At 33.7% G+C, this 21,414-nt stretch overlaps 2 protein-coding genes and 1 long non-coding RNA gene across 10 annotated transcripts; 1 reads left to right on the top strand and 2 right to left on the bottom strand.

The window, feature by feature from the left end:
• Positions 1–876: 876 nt before the first annotated feature.
• LOC110881179 lies at positions 877–3,642 on the top strand. Of its 8 annotated transcripts, none has more exons than XR_004870298.1 (5): positions 881–2,015; positions 2,114–2,194; positions 2,637–2,691; positions 2,769–3,117; positions 3,322–3,642. It is a non-coding gene; the product is annotated as an uncharacterized LOC110881179 (long non-coding RNA). The 8 variants fall into 8 exon arrangements; XR_004870299.1 differs by having other exon boundaries at positions 887–2,015; positions 2,637–2,872; positions 3,011–3,117; XR_004870296.1 differs by having other exon boundaries at positions 890–1,518; positions 1,914–2,015; positions 2,637–3,117.
• A 2,433-nt stretch (positions 3,643–6,075) lies between these two features.
• Positions 6,076–7,136, bottom strand: LOC110884472. Its single transcript, XM_022132182.2, has 2 exons — positions 6,447–7,136; positions 6,076–6,347 (listed from the first exon to the last, which is right to left on the bottom strand). Exons 1-2 carry the CDS (start codon positions 7,027–7,029, stop codon positions 6,283–6,285), a joined length of 648 nt encoding a protein of 215 aa, XP_021987874.1. The 5' UTR covers positions 7,030–7,136; the 3' UTR covers positions 6,076–6,282.
• A 6,549-nt stretch (positions 7,137–13,685) lies between these two features.
• Positions 13,686–18,475, bottom strand: LOC110884471 (protein TIC 56, chloroplastic). Its single transcript, XM_022132181.2, has 6 exons — positions 17,885–18,475; positions 17,556–17,791; positions 16,215–16,412; positions 15,292–15,574; positions 14,139–14,301; positions 13,686–14,039 (listed from the first exon to the last, which is right to left on the bottom strand). Exons 1-6 carry the CDS (start codon positions 18,358–18,360, stop codon positions 13,821–13,823), a joined length of 1,575 nt encoding a protein of 524 aa, XP_021987873.1. The 5' UTR covers positions 18,361–18,475; the 3' UTR covers positions 13,686–13,820.
• Positions 18,476–21,414: the final 2,939 nt, after the last annotated feature.

The raw sequence follows: 21,414 nt of genomic DNA on the forward strand, positions 1-21,414 counted from the left end.
TCAAAAAACTGCCAAAAATTGCAGCAAAACAACTTCAATTTGTGTCAAAAAAAATGAAGCAAAAAAGTACCTGGTCGGAAGAGAAGAAGGAGGTCGTCGGACGGCGAGGAGAAGAGGGAGGCCGCCAGAAAACTGGTCGGAGGAGGAGGAGGAGCGGCAACGTCTGGGAGGGGCTGATGTTTTAAGCGTATATGAGGGAGGAGTATATTAGTGTTTTTGTGAAGATCTTTTAAGAAGGTGGTCCATAGGTTATTTTTTAAGATGAAAAAAGCTGATTTCAAATCTGTTTAAAAAAACAGACAGTCTTCAAGGGTAATGTTTACGCGCCTACAGACATCAGCTCTCTTAAAGATGTTTGAAGAAAAAACAAACACCTCCTAAAAGATCGTTAGTAAAGATTAGATCGTTAGTAAAGATCTCTTCAGAGAGTGGTTCTTTTTTCTTGTTTTGTATTCGTTGTATAATTCAACCATGTCGCATTTTTCTCTTAAAAAAGGAAGAAATCACGTTTATATCTTTATTAAAGTCTCCGTTATCTGTGTTATGCATTTGCTTCTTTCTTGTGAGATATGAAGAGATAAGATGGTCTTTTCTTCTTTCTAAGAATTGGTTTCATCATCTTTCACAATACAAATACTTTTCATGTCTATGTGGAGCACTTAATAATATTATTCTCAACTATTCATCAATATATCTATTATATTTTATTTTCTAAGAATTGGTTTCTTCATCTTTCACAATACAAATACATTTTCATGTCTAAGTGGAGCACTTAATAATATTATTCTCAACTATTCATCAATATCTCTATATCTAATAAAAGAACAAGGTTCTGCCACTTGGCACCCCCACATTCAACCTATACACATGTCAAGCCCTCCTTCACTTTACTAACGTGTTCAACAAAGAAGGAGTCCACGTTTTCAAGTTTTGAGAACCCGGTTTTTGGTTTATCTTTTGAAGAAACCCTAAAAGTCAAACTGCTATGACATATCACGTGTTCACAGAGCTCTCTATCTCTCTTCCCTGCAGATCAAAGAAAACGTCAAAAACCCTACACACTCTCCCACCCTTCTTTCCCTTTCCTATCCTCTTCTTCTTCTCTGTATCATCTATTCTCCATCTTTTCTTTTCCATTTCGAGCTAGGGTTCAAAAAACCCAAAAACAACCCTTCTGTATCTCAGTTTCTCCCTGAAATACATACCCTATCTTTGCTTAAAACTGCAATTGTTAAAGTTTTTGTTTCAAAATTCAAATGGATTTTAAACACCCGCCTCTAAATTCCCCCTTCATTCAAATGCTAAAAACCCTAATCAGATTTCAATATACTGACAACGTTCTTTTTCTTTCATGGTTCTCTTTCTCGCTCTCTAATGGCTTCTGGTTGTCAGTGTTGTTGGTGTCTTGGGTTAGCGAATCGCAAAGTTGGCTAGGGTTCAGGCCGAATTCCGCTCACGCAGGTAAGTCCGGTGCCAAAGTTTTCATGTTTGGATGCATCAGTTTCGTTTTTATCAGTGGTACGTATTCATCACCTGTTTGAGATTATTCAAGGTTTTTGTTCAGTAATTTTGTCTAATTTGTCGATTTGGGGGAAAAGTTTGATTCAATTTGTTTCAGTGACATTGTTGACCAATTAAAGTAATGGGGTTGTTTCTTTATCCTCAAAAAGTTTGAGATTATTCAAGGTTTTTGTTCAGTAATTTTGTCTAATTCAATTTGTTTCTTTATCCCCAAAAAGTAATGGGGTTGTTTCTCTATCCTCAAAAAGTTTGTTAATTGGGTCAAAATTGATGGTTTGGGTGTGGGTTTGACTTTTTGGGAGTCAAACATCATGGGTGTGTTTGAAAGGTTGAATCTTGGAGTTTTTTTCCCAAATTGTTGACCAATTAAAATATGGATTTTTTTTATTTAGTAGGTATGGAGTTTGGTTTTTCATGTGGAACTTGATAAAGGTCCACTGGACCAATTCACACATGAGATGGAGCCATGTAATTGATTTTGAGTTCAGATTTGGGTATGGAATTGAGTAATTGATTAAATGATTTTGAGTTCAGATTTAGATTGTTTTTACTGCTATTTTTCTTAAATTATTAATATTTATGGATGTTTTAGGGGAATCTGCCTGTTCATAACAGCATGGATTAACTAGCAGCTGCAGCATTATGTTACGATTATGACGAGGGCCCTAAACTGGTAATCTTTCTTTAATCGCTTACTGTTATTTGCTCTTTCTAACTATAGGATTTTGGGCCAAATGTGTTAAGTAAAAGAAAAGTTGTAAAGGAAACGGGTGTATAGTCTCCTAAGGTGTATAAGTGCATTATTTCATTAGTAAAGTAAAATAAAAAATATAATCTGTTGTTTGCACTGTGTAAAGTAAAAAAAATATATATAATTTGTAAAGGAAACGGGTCTATAGTTGCCTAAGGTGTATTATTACATTATTAAAGAATTAGATTGTTATATTACGTAATTTAAATTTTGTAAACACATTTAGTACATATTTATCATTTATATATGATTTCTTTTCTTTCTTTTTCTATAATTTATGTTTTTGTTTTGAGATTTTTTGTGGTTATTATTGACTGTTGTAAAAAAAAAAGTTTTATTTATGTATTTCTTAGTTGATTTGCAGAAAGCTAAGGAGAAGGTGCAAACGAAATGCTTTACTTTTCCTTATCCCGGAAGAGGTGAAGTTTCTTCACTAACATTCGTACCTTTTACATTATTGGGTTACTACAGTTTGACTCTAGATCTTGAAAGTCAGGGTGAGAGGCCAGGCTTCACGTATGCGAGGCGTTATTCTATACACCAAATTTTAGCTATTGTGGCCTTCATATTTAGTGTATGACATCTGATGAATTTCTTTATGTAGGTTTCCCCCTGTGATTTTCTACACACCCAATTAACATCTACTGTAGTTGAAGTCTTGAATTCGTGATTTTCACATTTTAATTTGAAGTAAATGAACTGAGATTAACTTGTGGATTGGTATCGTTTTGAATTCAGCTTATGATGAAGCCATGGATGCTTTGTCTTCTACCATCACCAAAAAGAGTCGTTCTCGTAAACCAGTCTCTGACCATAGATTTGAGCGGGTGTTTGACTATGTTAAGGTGATTGTTAACTATTTTTCTTTCATATTGCAGTTTATATTTATAAAAAAGATAGCTAAAGTTTGAATTTTAATATCAGATATGGTAATATTTCAAACTGAAATATGAACTTGTAGAATTAGTTTAATTCAATTTTGCTCCTCATATGATGGAATTGGATGATTGTTAAGAAGCCTTTGATAATGTATGGTTCCATTTATTTAGATTTTGGATTTGGAGAAGTAGATTTCGCAGATGAAGATCATCCATGTTGCAGGCGCTCAAACGGAAAGGTAATGTGTTAATATATATGTATGTATTACATTATTTTCGTCTTACCCATTCTCCCTAAGGGCCCATCATATGATGTGTATGATTATAGGGCTGAACAAAGTCATATTTGAGATTTCTATATAGTGTTTAATTTATGCATACAAGTTGCTCCAGACCTTTTAAATTTACATTATTCAAAGGAAGATTGTATGTATTACAATGACTATAGATCCATGTTTTATTGGGAATAAATAGTTATACATTTTAGTTATACATTAAAGGTTCCCTTTGCTTCTACCCGCCATGAGGTTCTCGGGTCGACCACCCGAAAGTGATGGCTGTAGCCAGAAATTCTAGATGGCTTAGAGAAACATTAAATGTTGTTTGTCGGAAGACACCTTGATCCTTGATAAAAGTAAAATATATATATATATATATATATAATGTTTTATACTTCTATGCATTTTAACTGTAATTTTCACTTTGTCGATAAGTAATTTATGTAATATGTCACTTTATTTGTATTTATATTATTTATACATTTTGTGATAATGTAGATTAAATTTTCCGACCCGCGAAGTTCGCGGGTGATAACCTAGTATCTATTATATTTTATATTTTGATATTCTTCGTTAGAAAGATACATTGAGAAAAGAAATAAAAAGGTTGTGCTTTCGAATTTTGATGTTTTCTAAGGAAGGAGAGATAAGGAAAACTAGAGGAAATTTGAGGCGTTTTTCTTTGGGTTAACTAATTTTCAGGGTCGTTACAACGTTTTTAGAGGCCTTAAGTGAACTATAAAGTCGGGGCTCTATTGATTTGGTATAAAAAAATCAGTAATTGAGATTTGAGACATTGAATAACCATAACGATGATTTTTCCTAATGTCAGCCCTAACTTCGTCCCATCCGCAATCAGTTTCACATTGGTTACTCAAAAGGCGCCACAAGTAACGAGGGTTGGTGTGTTGCGGCGCTGCTTTTGAAATGAAGTGGGCAGACAATGTGGACTTTTGGAGTAAAATCCTAAATTTTGGGCCAATAAACTGTTTTTAAATGGGTCAAAAACTAGTCTAAAATATGAAAAGAAAAAATTGGAGGCCCTTTTTTATAAGTGGCCTTAAGCCCTAGTTTAGATTGATAAGGCTAATGGGCCAACCATCCTAATTACAATATTATGTGTAAGTACATATAACAAGACATGTACTTGCTAACAATAAAAACATAACAAGTTTTTTTACCTATATAATTACATTAACACATTACCCACATTATCATATCCGTCCACATTATATGGCAGGCAACCAACATTGTACATTAACCACTAAATTAATAAAGCTTGAAAACAACTTATAGATGTCGTAAAAACCTTAACATATTTGAAATAAAAGTTTGAAGAAACACCAAGTTAATCCTGAGATTAGCTTGCGGTTTGTGTCTTGTCCAAATAAGGTTAATCTTCTTTCGTACTCGGCTAAACAATTGTGACGATCCTATAAAACAATCAACACACTGTGAAGCTCGTTACAAGGAGGAGAATAGGGGGTTCTCCTTGTAATCACCCTTCGACGTGAGAATAAGAACTTGTTTTGAGGATAAAACTGTGTATTAAGCAAGAGAGCGATCCTTAAACCTGTAGCTGAAGTTCTCTATTTATAGCCGATGTGAGTTGTAAAAGAGATGGGCTGATGGGCCTTAGGCCTTGGGCCTGAGATTGATAGCAAGGAATACTCGTTCTGCCTCCCCAGTCATGACCATTAGTGTTTACAGGCGAGGGCATAGTTGGCGCATGTTGAATGGATCCACGTGTCCTGACAATTGTCCTTATTGTCTGGTCTGTCATCAGCAGTTAAGTAGAGATCATGGAGCAGTGGTCGGCGCACGCTGATTGGTGCACGTACGTGTCCTTGTGTACTTCTTGTCTCCTGCACGACTGTTCATCATGCAGCAAGATAAAGTACAACTTGTCGTGTGCTCATTGGTCTACTGCCCTGACGATCGTACCTTCTGTACTGTCCAACAATATCTTGCGCTTCTTGGCCTTGCGCCAATTCGCTTGCAGATTGAACTAAGTGTTGTGCATAATCTATTCTTGACATAACCTCGCGCGCGGCCTAAGGTTAACTCATGCAGTCGGCGCGAGGTCCGGAATGTCAAATCTCTTGTTAGAAAGAAGTGTCAGATTTGATCTATTTAGGGTATATCTTTATGTGCGATCTGAGGTTAACTCGTGTGGTCGGCGCCCGATTTAGGACCATACCCCTCCAAAGTTAGAATGTATATACGGTAGTTTGAATGGTGTGGTACCAATTTGCATTTATAGTGACAAAATGCAATATAAGATAACGTCGTGTCACATCTCTCCACCATATGCGATCTCTCCGTGAAGTTGTTAGTGGTACTTGGAGGGCAGGAATACCCAACCACTTTTGTGATTGTTTTAAGATTAAGATGATATAGTTTAAATTTCATTAAAAAGTAAAATGATTCGACCTTTCAAAAGAGCACAAAACTAGACAAAACTTTATGTTAGTTTATCTTAGACTTCAAAAAATCATCAGTTTCGTGAATTTATCTGAAAACATCCAAATAATCCCAAAAGTTATTTCCAAAGTGGCTTCGTTGGACTTAAAACAATAAGTGAAAGAAACATAGAGATGTAACATAAATAAATAATAAACAATATATTGACCAACAACATAAGCAATTATCATATAATATAAATCTATTTGTTTGATTAAGAATTACATAAGGAACTATGTTTTTCATTCGAAATCAATTTTCTTACAAAAGTAAAACTGAAATTATCAATAACTGGATCGACATCATTGATGAACTGAGCTGAACTAAACTAAACTATCAACTACATTAATTTTGACCACTTCGATCCTTCCTATGTTGAATAAGGTCGTCTTCAGTTATTATTAAGGAAAAACACTCTTTCGGCATAATCATCTGGTTTTAAGTTTGGTGTAGGTCCTGTTACATCATTTATGCACAAAATTAACATATTATTATATATATAGTCAATAAGTCATTATAAAGAATTAATTAAACATAAATGTGATTATATTATACCTTTAGAGTCTTTACTAGGCAAATCAACTACTTGATCCTTCTTCTCCGGTAACTTTTCAGCATTGAGATCCACCGGTTCACCATTTCCTCCATCCTCGCCACCTAAATGTTCGCTTTTCTCAGCAACTTCATCGAGCAAATGATCGGATTTTGCTTGATCACCATCCTCATTTGCACTTCCATTTTGGTGAAATATGTCTGAAAAAAATGCACTAATGATCCCACCACCACCACCTTCTCCTCCTTCTCCGCCACCATCACCGCCATCAACACGGCCTAAATCTTCCCTCTTGTTTTCATCTTCAACAACATCAAACACATTAGCTTCCACTTCACCTTCTATACCACTTGTGTTGTTGTGAAAGACATTTGAAATGAATGTATCAATTATCCCACCACTTTCTCCGCCTTGATCACCTTCGTCTACGATATGATCTCCACCGCCATTCACACCCAAGACTCCACTTGGCCGCTTTTCGAGTCGCCCTTTATGGATCTCCTCTTCACCATCTCTAACTCTCTTGTTACCAACTTTCTCTTCAAATACCAAATCTGGCATATTGATCATACTACTATCTTCCATATCTATATATCTCTCTCTTTGGAAACACTAACAAGTTAATAATCAATAGCAAGGTTCGTGCAAGTTAATGGTGTTGTTCAAAAACAATAGTGTGGTTCCCTAAAATGCACGCATATATATAAGGAGAAAGATATAGTATTTTATTATACACGTAAATTAAAAGTTTGAAATAATCATTTATAATAGTGAGCCAATAGGCAATAGTTTCAAGGGGAAATAAGAAGATGACACGTGGACATAGTAAGATAAGATTACGTTTCAGAGATAATATTATACAAATGATATATATTAAAGTGAGTGTCGGTTCATTGGATTTTGCCAACGCGGTCATTGACCAATTAACTTTGTGTTTAAGTTTTGATTCCATATATGTTTTCTTTTAAATATCATAAATATTTATTTTTTTTAACGGCAAACAATCTCATTTCTAAACTCATCCTGTTCGGGGCTATTTTTAAGGTTGATTTCTCAACCGTCATGAGGCCGTGCCCCTCGATGTGTGGGAACCGGATAAAATCCGTAAACCCTCATCTCCGTCAGGTTCGAACCCGGGATTAAAGCCCCGATTCATCCATTCACCTAGATGTCTCTTGGAAATGACCCAAGCGAGAATCGAGCTTGCATTTCCACTAGAGAGGGCAGACCAATTTACCTCTAGACCAAGTTCTCAGAACAAAATACAATTATTATAAACGTTATTTTTAAAGGGGTAAGTTAAACGTATCATATGTGGTGTAGTGAGCGTATTCCTATATAGAGTTAAATGTCATTTTAGGCCCTGTGTTTTGGGTCATTTTGCCAGTTTAGTTCAAAGATTTCATTTTTCTGTTGTGGGTCCAAAAGGTTTCACTGTTGTCATTTAAGTTCATTGAGTTAACTTCATCCATTTTTTCTGTTAACGAGAAGAACAACTTGGTCATTTTATATGTGATTCTGTTAACTAGAAAGACAATTCGGCCATATAAAATGACCGAATCGCCCTTCTCGTTAACAGAAATAATGGATGAAATTAACCTAGTGGACTAAAATGGCAACAATGAAACCTTTTTGGATCCACAGACGAAAAATGAAACATTTGAACTAAACTGGTAAAATGACCCAAACCACAAAGACTAAAACGACATTTAACTCTCTTATATAAGAGAGATCTTACTTTTTAATAAAGAGGGGGTTATCGAGTGTGTTAGAGGAATAAGGTACGTTTTGCAATACTCAATACAATAAAACGTAAGTTAATTCTTTTTAAAAATAGAGAAACAAGCCTATACATATATTATTGCTAGGTTAGAACCCCGTGTATTACACGGGTTAAATAAACGTAATTTTATATATTTAATAATAAAAAGTTATATCTTTATGAACCTCTTATATTGTACGGGTTAAATAAATGCAATTTTATATATCAAATAATAAAAAAAGTTATATCTTTGAAAACCATGTGTATTACACAGATTAAATAAATGTAATTTTGTATATTAAATATTAAAAACGTCGTATCTTTAAAAAACCCGAGTATAATCGGGTTGAATAAATCTACCAAATAATTAAAAATTACATCCTTAAAAACCCCGTATATTACATGTGTTAAATAGATATAAAAAAAGTTATATCTTTAAAAACCATGTCTATACACAGATTAAATAAATGTAATTTTGTATATTAAATACTAAAAACGTCATATCTTTAAAAAACTCATGTATAGTTGGGTTGAAAAATCTACCAAATAATTATAAAAAAAATTATATCCTTAAAAAACCATGTGTATTACACGTGTTGAATACATAGCGAATGATAAAAAAGTTATATCTTTAAAAACTTCGTGTATTACTCGGGTTATATAAATATAACTTTGTATAGTAAATAATAAAAAAAATTATATTTATAGTAAATAAGAAAAAATTATATTTTTAAAAACCCGCGTTTTACACGAGTTGAATAAATATAATTTTGTATACCAAATAATAAAAAATATTTTTTTAATAAATTAGAATAACATTAATATTAATTTATTATTTATATATTTAATATAAGATAAGTAGGAAAGAGAGGTATTTGTTTTAAAAATATATTAAATTAACAATTTAGATTTGAGGATAATATTTTAATAAAGTACAATAAGATTTAGTATTAATTTATTATTTATTTAAGATAAGTATAGATTTGAAAATACATTCAATGAATGACACGTGTCATAAACTTGGTTTCTTTTATTATAGTAGATAGATACGCTTTGCAATACTCAATACAATAAAACGTAAGTTAATTCTTTTTAAAAATAGAGAAACAAGCCTATACATGTTGTTGTTGCTGCGAAAATCGTCTCTGAGGTTTGGGCACGTTTGCCATTTTCGTCCAAAATGGAACTTTTGTACCAAATTGCCCCCAACGTTTGTAACTTTTTGCCATTTTCATCCAAACCACTAACTTAGTTTATTTTCTATGTTAAGTTGAGGATATTTGGATGAAACTGACAAATATAAAACCATAGGGACTATTTTGGCAATTTACTCAAACCCTTTTTAATTTCTTTCATTTAATTATTTTTGTTACATATATAATAAAAAAGAATATACATGGAGTTTTTAGAAAAAAAAATTAATAGTTTCGTCACATAATTTTTATAAATTTTCATCCAAATTACTAACTCAGTTTATTTTTTCTGTTGAGGTGAAGGATGTTTTAAATTTTATAAATTAAAACAGAAATTAATTTACAGCTTCTTTATATAAATCAGTTTTATAAAGAGAAAACGTCATTGGTGTGCAACACATAACAATCGATTACAACTTTTAGTATTTATCAGTTCTAGAGATAGAAAAAATTGTAAAACGTTACATATTTTTTAAATGTGTTGAGCACCTAGGAAATATGTTGGTAGAAATAAAATATTTATTTAATTAAGATTATGAGAGTAACTAACTAATACTTATTCTGAGTGGCTTGAGTAAAGAAACTTTTGGTTCATAGCATTAATTTGGTGGGTAATTTTAAGGTTTGGTAACGATACGTTCTTTGATGGGGGGTGGCATTGGCTTCTGTTTTTTCATATTAGCGAATTTAAAAGAGTAGAAGATGAATTACAAACTTGGTACATATGATAAAAAAAATTTATTTGACCTTTTTCAATAAGGTCACCAATATTTTAGTCTTATAAAATTTAGAGGTTTAAGTAGATTTTATTTTTATAAAACTTATCTATATAAAAAATTAGAAATTAATTTCTGTCTTAGTTTATAAATATCCTTCGCCTTAATAGAAAAATTAACTTAGTTAGTGGTTGGATGAAAATTTATAAAAATTATTTGACAAGCTATTATTTTTTTCATATAAAAATTGCTTGTATATTCTTTTTTATTATATATAGCAAAATTAATTAAATAAAAGAAATTTAAAATAGTTTGAGTAAATTGCCAAATTCGTCCCTATGGTTTTATATTTGCCAGTTTCATCCAAATATCCTCAACTTAACAGAAAAAATAAACTAAGTTAGTGATTTGGATGAAAATGACAAAAAGTTACAAACTTTAGGAGCAATTTAGTACGAAAGTGCCATTTTGGACGAAAATGACAAACCTGCCCAAACTTCAGGGACGATTTTGATAATTAACTCCTTATTATTATTAACCTATAAAGAAGCAAGATCTATATGCATATATGTGTTGTAACTTTTGCTTAGGGAGTTTTTAAAAAAAAAATATAGAATTTTCCTTTTTAACCCTAAAGTTTTAATCTTTCACAATTTAAGTTTAAAGTTTAAATCTTTGTTTTTTTAACCCTAAAGTTTTAATCTTTTACAATTTAAGTTTAAAGTTTTAATCTTTGGTAATTTAACCCATTTGATTATTTTGATTTTTCACTTCTAATTCAAAAGTTTCCATCTTATACAATTTAACCCCTTTGATTAATTTGATTTTTCACTTCTAAATCAAAAGTTTCCATCTTTTGCGATTTAACCACTTTGATTTTTTTTACTTATGTGTTGTAATCTTGGCTTTGGTGGATTTTCAAACAAAAAATGGTTATGCATATGTTTGTTGTAACCTTGGATTTGGGGGGTTTCAAAAAAAAAATTATTTTACTTTTCACCTAAAAGTATTTCATAAATTACTTTTAAACCAAAACTATTTGTTTTTTTACTTTTAACACAAAACTTTTTATCTTTTGCAATCTATCCTCAAAACTTTTTTTACTTTCAACTTTGGTCCTTTATAATTTTCATTTTCCGCAATTTTTTCGTTTTATGCTTCGTTCTAAATTTTGTGATTTAACACGTTACTTAACACATCGCAACGTGCGTCTTAGGTTTAACGTTTTTACGTTTCGTTCTAAATTTTGCGAGTTAACACGACGCAACGTGCGTGTGCGAGTGAACGCTTTTACATCGTCTATTTTTTTCCCGTTTGACAGGTTCAACATAACGTTCACGTCCTAAATCGACTTAGTTATAACTAAAAAATCTCCGCCGCATTACGGCGGGTCGTAATTCTAGTTATTATTATTTTGAAGGGTTTGAAGAATCAAATCACGTGCGAATGAAGTTGCCAAGAAAGCATAAAGCAGGCCAATGAAATGAAGCGATGACTGATATCTGGTAAGTGGTCGGTGGCTTTATGGATAAAATTAGTTTATGGTAATTATATACGAGTTGGTCCCACTTATTACTTGTATTATTTACTTGATAATTATACGAGTTGGTCCCTATTTGATTTTTCCTTTCGTATAATGATTATTATCTATTTTGTGGACGTATAATACCGTGGCATTATGTGACATTTGGTCACTTATTTATTTATATTTTGATTGTTTATAGAGTTATTTTTATATAATTTATATTGTTTAACCCGTATGTTACAAAGAAGTATTTAGAGAGTTATGAATTACTATTACATTTTTACATTTGTAAGTACTAATTCTAATTATAATTTTGAATTTTTTAATCAATAACCCATATAGCTTTATTTAAAACATAAATTTACACAATATATTAGTTCAGCCGTGTATCACACGGGCGTAGTTGAGGGTAATACCATAGCCCCCTTCATTAAACATGTTATGGCTTTCACTACCATAAAAGCATCAAAACCGTTTATGGTAGTACCCTAACCACGTCACCACTTTTTTTTATTTAATAATTCATTTAATATTTTAATTTTTAAAAACCAAATATTAAAATTCATAAATTTAAATAAAAACATCACATTAATTTAAAAAACATTAACAACAGTAACATTAATGTTCAAAAACCTTCGGCTTCAATGACTCGCTACCCCTACCAGGAAATGGGTGCCCGAGCTACACGGGGCGGTGAAGCCGAGCAGGTACCCTACGCGGACACACCTATCCGCAACCACACCGCCTCCCCGTACTTTTAGAATACAAAAAGGTATGAAATTTTGTATCATTCACAATGCTAAAATATTAGTTACATATTCAAACTTTGTATTTATGTTAAGGTGAACCAAAGTTTTGAGTTATATGTCAAAACGTGCATGATTTTAGAATGAGGTGCATAAACCCTTTTTTTTTTCTTTCTTAAACCGGATCAGATTTGGTCAACAAAGTAAAAACTGAATTTAAACCAAACTGGTTCAGATCGAATTGAAACCGGATTGTAAATAAAAACTGACTTAAACCAAATTGGTTTTGAATGTAAATAATCCAAAGTCCGAACCAATAGGAACCGGCTAGGGCAGAATTTGAACCGGATTGTATAAAACAATATTAAAAACTCGCTTTTTTGGAAATACACAAAAAAAAAAAAAGAAGAAATTGCAATAAGTCCAAAAAATCTTTATTTGTAATAAAGGAAAAGACATCTTCGTTGTTATTTTAGTAGTAATTTTGGTTGTTTGTAATCGTCATTGTTGTTTGGAGTTTGATCATCATCGATATTGTTACGTAGTTCTTCATAATCGAGCTCTTGTATGGTAAGTGGAACTGACAATTTGGTTGTTATTTCTTCCTCGTGTATTTCTTGTTTTTCACGACTAGCTAAAAAACCCCGGCTAGTTGTAAAAGAAAAACGACCAATTTGAAAAACTGGATTCCATAACTAAACCGGTGTAAACTGGGAGACCATGTTTGAAACGGAACCACTTTTTTGTGCACCTCTAATTTTAGAGAAGCGAAAGTTAGGGGTTGTTTGTTTACCTTTTAATGGGACTCTTAATGATTTAGCATTTAATGGTTTAAACCGTTTGTTTCGCAAGCAGACGTCTGAATGGTTCAGACATTTTGTTACAATATAAATCTGTTAGTGTTAGTTGAGGGTAGGCAATTGTAATAAGTGATAGTGGAAGGACTGTAATTGTAACATGTGTAAGAAGTAGTTAATGGTAGTTATAAAGATAACAACCCCAAGCTATGAAACTAAGCTTGATTTGGGTTTTCTTCTCTCTCTCTCGTGTGATTCTCTCATTCCAAGCTAACACATTTGCCTCCGAATAGTTAAGCATTATACTGGTCTGAATGGTTAAGACATCTAAAGATATTTGCCTCTAAACGGTTAAGAATTATACTGGCTCTTAATGGTTCAGACCTCTTACTAATTCAGCACTTAACCATTCAGAAGTTGCTAAACAGCTCCTTAGTCTTATTATAACTTGACTTCAGGTAACATATTTTTTCCTTTATTTTTTACTTTCCTAAATAACTAATATCTTCAATAAAAATGACTACATAACCAAATTAAAGGACAAACCAAAATCTAAATCATACAACAAAAACTGAACCCAAGTACAATTTATGTGATGCAAACTATCCATAACAGTTTTTTTCAAAAAGATGTAACCTCATAAATCATCCTCCTCATCGGCGTTGGGATCGACTCTTTGTGGGCGCCGGGCCCGCTTTATAGCTTCTATTTTCCTCTTCCCGCTTTCCTGTCGTCTGCGGAACTTCTCCTCAGCTTCTGCATCCACTTTATCCAATACCTTGCTGAACCCCGGGATGGCTTCTTCTAGAAACTCACACATCAGCTCTGTGAATTGCTGGTACGAGTCAATGAAGTCCTGCAATAGTCCAACAAGATGTCAACGGTCAGCTCGGGCCGAATGAAAGAAGTAGACATAAACCGTTTAAGAAAGTTGTAAATTTAAGGAAATAGATACCTCAACATCTTCATTCCAGTCCTGGATGTATGGTGGGCCGGTTGTATATGCACCAAGTGGCTCACGGTACCATTGACCGTTATATGTTATTTGATCCATAGCTTGTTCTACACTTAAAACCTCCCATGGCCTCAACCCTGGAATAGCTTTTTGCAACTGTTTCCTGTATAATACCAAAATATAAAACTTAAACTACAACAAATATGTAAAGAATCATTGGCGCAAAGAGGCATGATTAAAATTTTAACAATAGCATCGCATTGATTTTTTTTCTAGCTCATATATACGTTTATAAAAAAAGAAACAATCAATAGAAAAAGAGTAATCGTACTTAAATTAGAAAAAGTATGACAGAAAAGAAGCAAAGACCAGTATACCGTGTGCATGTAAAGTAGAGGTAGCAATATTGACGTACTTATTGGTAAACGGGTCAATTTGGGTTGTGTATTTTATCTCAAATGGGTAGAATTCAGAAAAATAATAGACAAAATGGAAGCGATTAAGCGAATAAAATGGGATGAAGGGTCTCACAGTTCAAACTCACCTAAAATGTAGTTAGAGTAACGTATATGGATAGTCCTTGTGGTTTTCCAAAATTTTGAATTTGGTCCCTAGCTTTTCAAAAGTACACGGATGGTCCCGGTGATTTGCACTTTGTCACGCATTTAGTCCCCAACTTTTGCAAAAAAATACATGGATGATCCCTCTAGTTTGCACTTTGTAAGGCATTTAGTCTCTAACCTGGACCTCCTAAAACCTTTAGGTTTGTTGGCTGGGGACTAAATGTGTTACAAAGTGCAAACCACAGAGACCATCCATGTACTTTTAGAAAACTAGGGACCAAATCCAAATTTTGGAAAACCACAGGGACTATCGTGTACTTTTAGAAAACTAGAGACCAAATCCAAAATTTTGGAAAACCAAAGCGACTATCCGTGCACTTTACTCATGTTAGTTAAAATGCATTAAAACCTACGATCGTTTTATTCGAAAAAACAGATTCATATTTTTATAACACAGTTCTTAGTCATCATCTTTTGCATATCAATCATTTTTATATCAAAAAACATATATTGAAATAACCATTTTGGCCTGGAATCGATACCCAATCCGCCGGTTTTGCCACCTTTAACCGTAAAAACCGTGACATTACCTCATATCTTTGGGGATGTATTTGTTAGGCATGTGATCTTGTTCCAAAATCGAAGTGAGCTCGGACCCACTGGCCCAAAGAAACAGAGCATGACTCGGAATTCTAACACCGGGCCAAATTCCATCGTTAGCTTCTAGTACAGCTAAATCGCGTTTCTTGCTTTCATAAGCTTCATCTTGAAGCTGCTTACGGCTTTTTTTCTCGAACCCTTTTAGTGGGACCCATGGAGGTATACCCTTTTGTAATTTATGAATGAAAGCGGTTGCTGCAGCACCTAGTCTCACTGCAATTTAAAGAAGAGCCCACTTGAATTTGAACTTAAAATCAAATTAAACTGTAAAATGATTATAAGTAGTCACTTTGAAATCCGAAAACTCTGTAAATAGATTAAGAACTTTTCAGTCCTCAAAGAGGCTACTTTGCATGGAATGAGTAGGAACGGATCATATCGGTGACCTATAGGAACGGAATGAGTTTTAACATAAAAACAACTTTATATTATATAAGACAACAATGAATATTATTATCTCTACTTTGTAAATTACTTTATAAATTTATTTGACTGTCTAGTTGCATATAATGCAAATTAAACATAATAAAACTCACTAAAATCTTAACTAATATATTATAACAAATAGGTACATTTTTCTAGTTATTTAGATAAAATAAACAAAAATCTTTGGGTCAAAATATCTAAAATTAACATTATATACCTTAAGTAATAAACTAAAATCTATTGTACCTTTTCATCCCATTCCATGAAGCAATGAATAAAAAGTAAAAAACCACCATTTGCCCATAAAATTAGCAAAATAAAAGGAATCACATTCCTTCATGAATGGTCATTGTCGTTCATTCAAACAAAACACACACATTTTTCTTTCCAACACTAATAAGGAGGCATTTAGGGTTTAAGCGCAAACCTTCCCAAGTAGCGACCGCACGCTCCATACCATAAATCATGCCAATTGGGACCCACTCATCCAAATCATCACCCCAAATAAAAGTATATTTATCAATGATCCCTGCACCCCAAGCCGTCTTAAGTTGTATCAATTCACAAGGTCCTCTTGTTCTTCCTATCCGATCTTTGTAGTACCATCCACCAGACCTCATAATAACTACAACAAAAGCAACATTTCAAAACCAGGTCCTACAATTTAGGGGTGAGGCACCTTAACTGTTAACCGAAATTAACCAATAACCGAACCGATATAAACCGACAGTTACGGATAATGCTATTTGATTAAGCGATAAGTTGGTTATGAATATGATTAAAGGTGTCCCATAACCGAATGTTAATCGAACCAAGCCGAAATCAATTAAGACATGCTTTTAAAATATATCTAAATTTAAAATCTACATGTTCAAGGAATCAAACTCTATATACATAAAAACACATTTACGAAAGCTTTTTATGTTATATAATTAGTTTTCTATATACATAAAAACACATATACAAAAGCTTTTTATGTTATACAATTAGTTGTAAGATATTTAAAAAAGAATTATTGTATAAAATTTGACTCATTTTATGCATGTATATGTTTTTTTTGTCTTTTTTTATTTATAGAAACGATTGTAACTGAGACAATAATTTTCTAATATGTTCATTTAGTTTAAACTTAGATAGGTTAATTAACCGAAATTAACCAAAAGTGAACCGTTACCGAGCCTCATAATCGATTAACCGAACCGAAGTTGGGTTATGGTTATGGTTAAAAAAAATCCATAACGGAAGCTAGCGGTTACAAATATGGTTAAAGGTAAAAACCGAACCAAACCGAATCGCCACTTACACACCCCTAGTAAATAGTCAAACTTCAAGTAAAAGAGCCAAACTTCAAAATAACTAATGATCCAATCCCCTTATAAACCAAAGTAAAAGCATTGCGTGTCCTACCTTCTTCACCCTAGAAAATGATAAGTTTCATATAAAGTCATTCGCAGAAATGCTATATTCCATATCAAACCATTACTAGTCTCCTTAAGAGTATGAGTTTCATCAATATGATATGCATAACCTCAAGCATAAAATTGCAAAACTGGATCAACAGACTTCATCATAGGAGACACCATAGTTTACAAGAAGTGTCACTAAACAAAGTTTGCAGACTTATAATCAAAATAAACTAGTGTACACGCATTTACGTGTCCTACATTCTTAGAATTCATCACTAGTCTTCTTAAAGTACGAATTTTATCAATATGATACGCATAGCCTCAAGTATACAAATTTGAAATTCGGAATCACTAGAACTTACAATCATAATATCTCTTCTCAAGCCTCTTATACCCAACAGCCTGAGCAACATCAATGGGCCGGCCCGGAGGATACGGCCGTTGCCTGAATCCCCACAACCCGAAAAAAAACTGCTTAGCAAAATCCCAAAACTTATCATCCGATTCCTTCTTAGTCTTTATCGCTTTCCGAGGCATCGGCCGGCCATCCGGCCCGATCACATGAGGAAGTGACTTCCAATACTTCTTATCCTCCCACCTATAAATTTCATTAAAACCCGAGTTTTAGTTTCATTCAAAGCAGACTCTTTTTTTTTTATCTTTTTTGTATCGTAAGCTATAACGATTTTACCTATAGGGTTCCGAATTCTCCTTAAGCTCCATTTCATTAATCTCATCAAGAACCTCCTCAGCTCGGGCCAAAAACTTCACAACCGGACTCTCCCGAAACTCCTTCAACCACCTCTCATTTTCTTCAATCTCTTCTCGGGTCGGGTTTTCTTTCTTTTCGAAAATCGGGTCTTCGTTCAAAATCCGTTCAACTTCCGGGGTGTGGCGGTAATCGGGTCGGTTTTCGCACTCCCAGTAATACTGTTCGAGCATTTTCTTGTAGGTTCCGGGTTTGGGGCGTCGGGAATCGGGTTCAGGTTCGGTTTTTTTCTTAAATGGGTTGGAAATGGAGATGGCGGCAAAGGGGGAACTGGATTGGGTGTGGGGTTTGAAGGGGTTTAAAGATTCTACAAGATTGTGGAGGTTTATGGGTTGTAATGGGTTTGGGGGTTTCTTGAACCAGTTTTCCCCAAATGGGTTGAAGTTAATTGACGCCATTGATGGGGAGAAAGTGGGAATTCAGTGTAGTTTTGATGGAGACGATGAAGACGAAGAAGAAGAAGATAGGAGTGACTCGTTTGGTTTGGGAAAATGCATTGGGTTGTTGTTGGGTCGATGTTTGATGGACCTTTGATTTGGGCTCATGTTAAACAAATAATGTTAATGGTGATTTTGATACAAATTATTATAGAATTTTTTGCGTATAATATTTATTGTAGTATTATTGTGGTGAATATATGTCATAAGCGAAGTAATGGGTTAGTCCATATTATTATGGTGTGAACAGTTCGGTTAGTTTAGTTATTATTCTGAACCGAAGTCACTGGTTAGTCTATTTTATTAACCAATCAGTTTTTGGTTAATCGGTTCGGTTTATTCGATTAGATTGATGGTTTTTTATTTGATTCATTTAATAGCCAAAACCAAACTTTGGCTAAAACTTTTGCTTAGAAATACATGAAATCAATATAAATAAAACTTTTGTTTAGATATACATGAAATTGATATAAATACACGAATAAAGGTATATATGAAATACATGAACTGAGTTATAAAAGCTATAAATATATAAAACTATGAATAATTGGATTGGTTCGGTTAATCTTGGTTAGACGAGGCTATAAAAAACTGATAACCGGTTTTTGGTTAATTTGGTTTTTGACTAGTCGGTTTTTGGCTAATTAGTTTTTTGTTGATTTCGGTTCGTTTCATCAGCTTTCGGTTAACGATTCAGTTATTGCTCGCTCTTAGACACTATTAATCACGTAACATATCAAAATTTTTAATTAAAAAAACCACATCTATACTAAAATTAAAAAGAATAAAATGCTTGTTTTATGGTGTAACGTACGAAGAAGTTATGTCCATTTAAAAATCGTGGGGTAGTTAGTTTTGTACAAGGGGTAAAATCTAAATAACAACTAATTATTCATAATTTGGTTAAAGATGAGAGAATTAAAGTATAACTAAAATGAGAGATCCCATCTTATTTTATTGATTTTGCGTCTTTAACACCAAACTAGTATACATGTTCCCTTAAACGCATCTGTGTTCTTCCAAGTTCCAGCCATGGAATAGAGAAATAGAGAAGAGATGTGAGAGAAATAGTGAGAAACGTATAATCGGATACTAGCGACCAACTCCCAATCTCAAACACATTGGCAGAGGTTGGTTTTGCGATCCGTGTAACGTTTTAAGGACTTCGAAGGCCAGGGGTAAATCGGTTAGGGGATGGGCGACTAACGGCAATCGGCTGCATGCGGTGGTCAAGCGTTGTTGGTTATAGGGTTTCGGTGCTCACCCTCCACAGAGATAGGAGAAGGTAACTGAAGGTCGGAGGTGATGTAGGAGTTGTTTGTGGATGATCAGGGGCTTTGTTGAATTTCACGTTTTAGCTTTGTCTGACCATGTGGGTAGAAGCAAACCTACTTCTCTTTCTTCCCACATAAACAATGGCCAGTAATGTATTTATTCTATTCAATTGATTGATTTGCGATTCATGATTTAATTAGAGCTTTCGAAGTTAGTTAATTCGTGTGATTCACCGGGGAAATAGTATTGTATGTTCGTCATTTTGATTTATCCCCTTTTATTGTTTAGGGTTGTTTGCTGCTACTGATGAGATTATTGTTGGAATGCCATGAGTAACGAGTTCTTTGCTGATAGGCCTTCCCAATCTACCATAGTTAATTGTCAGAGCCAAAATCTCACTTCTACAGTTAACAAATTTAGGTATTCTTATTTAACTAGGGGTTCCTTTCTCTAATTTCCCTAACGAAATTGTTACAGTCTTTTTACATTCTTCATCTCTTTACATTCTTCATTTTGTTAGGATTTAAAGCACATACACACGATCAATAAATGAAAGCAATAAGAAAAGTAGACACGAGATTTAGGTGATTCGGTCACAGTGTGTAACCTACGTCCACGGGGGTAACTAGGGTTTGTATTTTATTGATTGATAATATTTTACAAGTACATGAGATTATTTATAGACTAGACTAATTAGGGTTAAACCCTTCTAACTTAATCAACAAGTTAAACTGGGCCCATTAGGGTTAAGGTCGGTCCCTTCTCCTTATGCACTTTCCTAATTAGCGAGCTGGCCCACAAAGGGACCGAAGCCTACAACTCCAACAATCTCCCACTTGGAGGCTTCGTCGCTTGAAACTCCGTCTTGTGTACTTCGCAAACATCTTCTCTGTCTTTAAGCACCACCTAGTTACCCTGCCTTCTCATCATTATTTCTGAAGACTAGCTAAAGCTATGCATAGCTTCAACTTATCCAGCACCACAACTTTGGTAAACATATTTGCTAGAATCTTAGCACATGGGACATTCTTCAAACTGATTGATCCTTCACTGATCAATCCTCTGATAAAATGATACATCATCCCTATGTGCTTCGTCTTCCCATGATAAATGGGATTCTTTGCAACTTTCACTACACTTTCATTGTTACAACGAGTATTCAGCTTGATTCTGTGACAACCGGTAATTTACGGCTCCTAAGTACGTGATTAACAGGTGATTAACGCGATAATAAATAGTGATTACAGCACAAATTAACTTAATTAGGCCTTTGGAGTGCCTAGGAACGCTTATCCGACTCTACAGTACGCGTTTGAAGATTCGCGTGGCATCTACGGAACATCAAATGACAACGGACTGATACCGTGCAAAATACTGACAACGCCACTATTATACGCCCTTTAATTTTAAAAAAATTTTATTATATGGAGTTTGGGTTACGATATCGGGTCTCGTAGGAATTACGGGCCACTTACACATGAGATGGGCTTGTGGGCCCTGGGCCCAAGCCTAAACCTGCACATAATATATTAGATCGTCCCTTAAAAATCCTATCAAAATCTTATAAGATCTTATCAAATCTCTTTAAGATCTTCAAAATCTCTAAAAATCTCTCCAAGAGATTTGTCTCTAAAGAATGGAACACAAGGACTTGTGGTTAATAAATTGTTATATAAACCACTAAACAAAACCCAATTATATAAGTGTATAAAAGGGGCCATGCCTTCTCTTAATTGTGCA

Source organism: Helianthus annuus, chromosome 10 (genome assembly GCF_002127325.2).
Source record: "Helianthus annuus cultivar XRQ/B chromosome 10, HanXRQr2.0-SUNRISE, whole genome shotgun sequence".
Classification (NCBI taxonomy): Eukaryota; Viridiplantae; Streptophyta; class Magnoliopsida; order Asterales; family Asteraceae; genus Helianthus; species Helianthus annuus.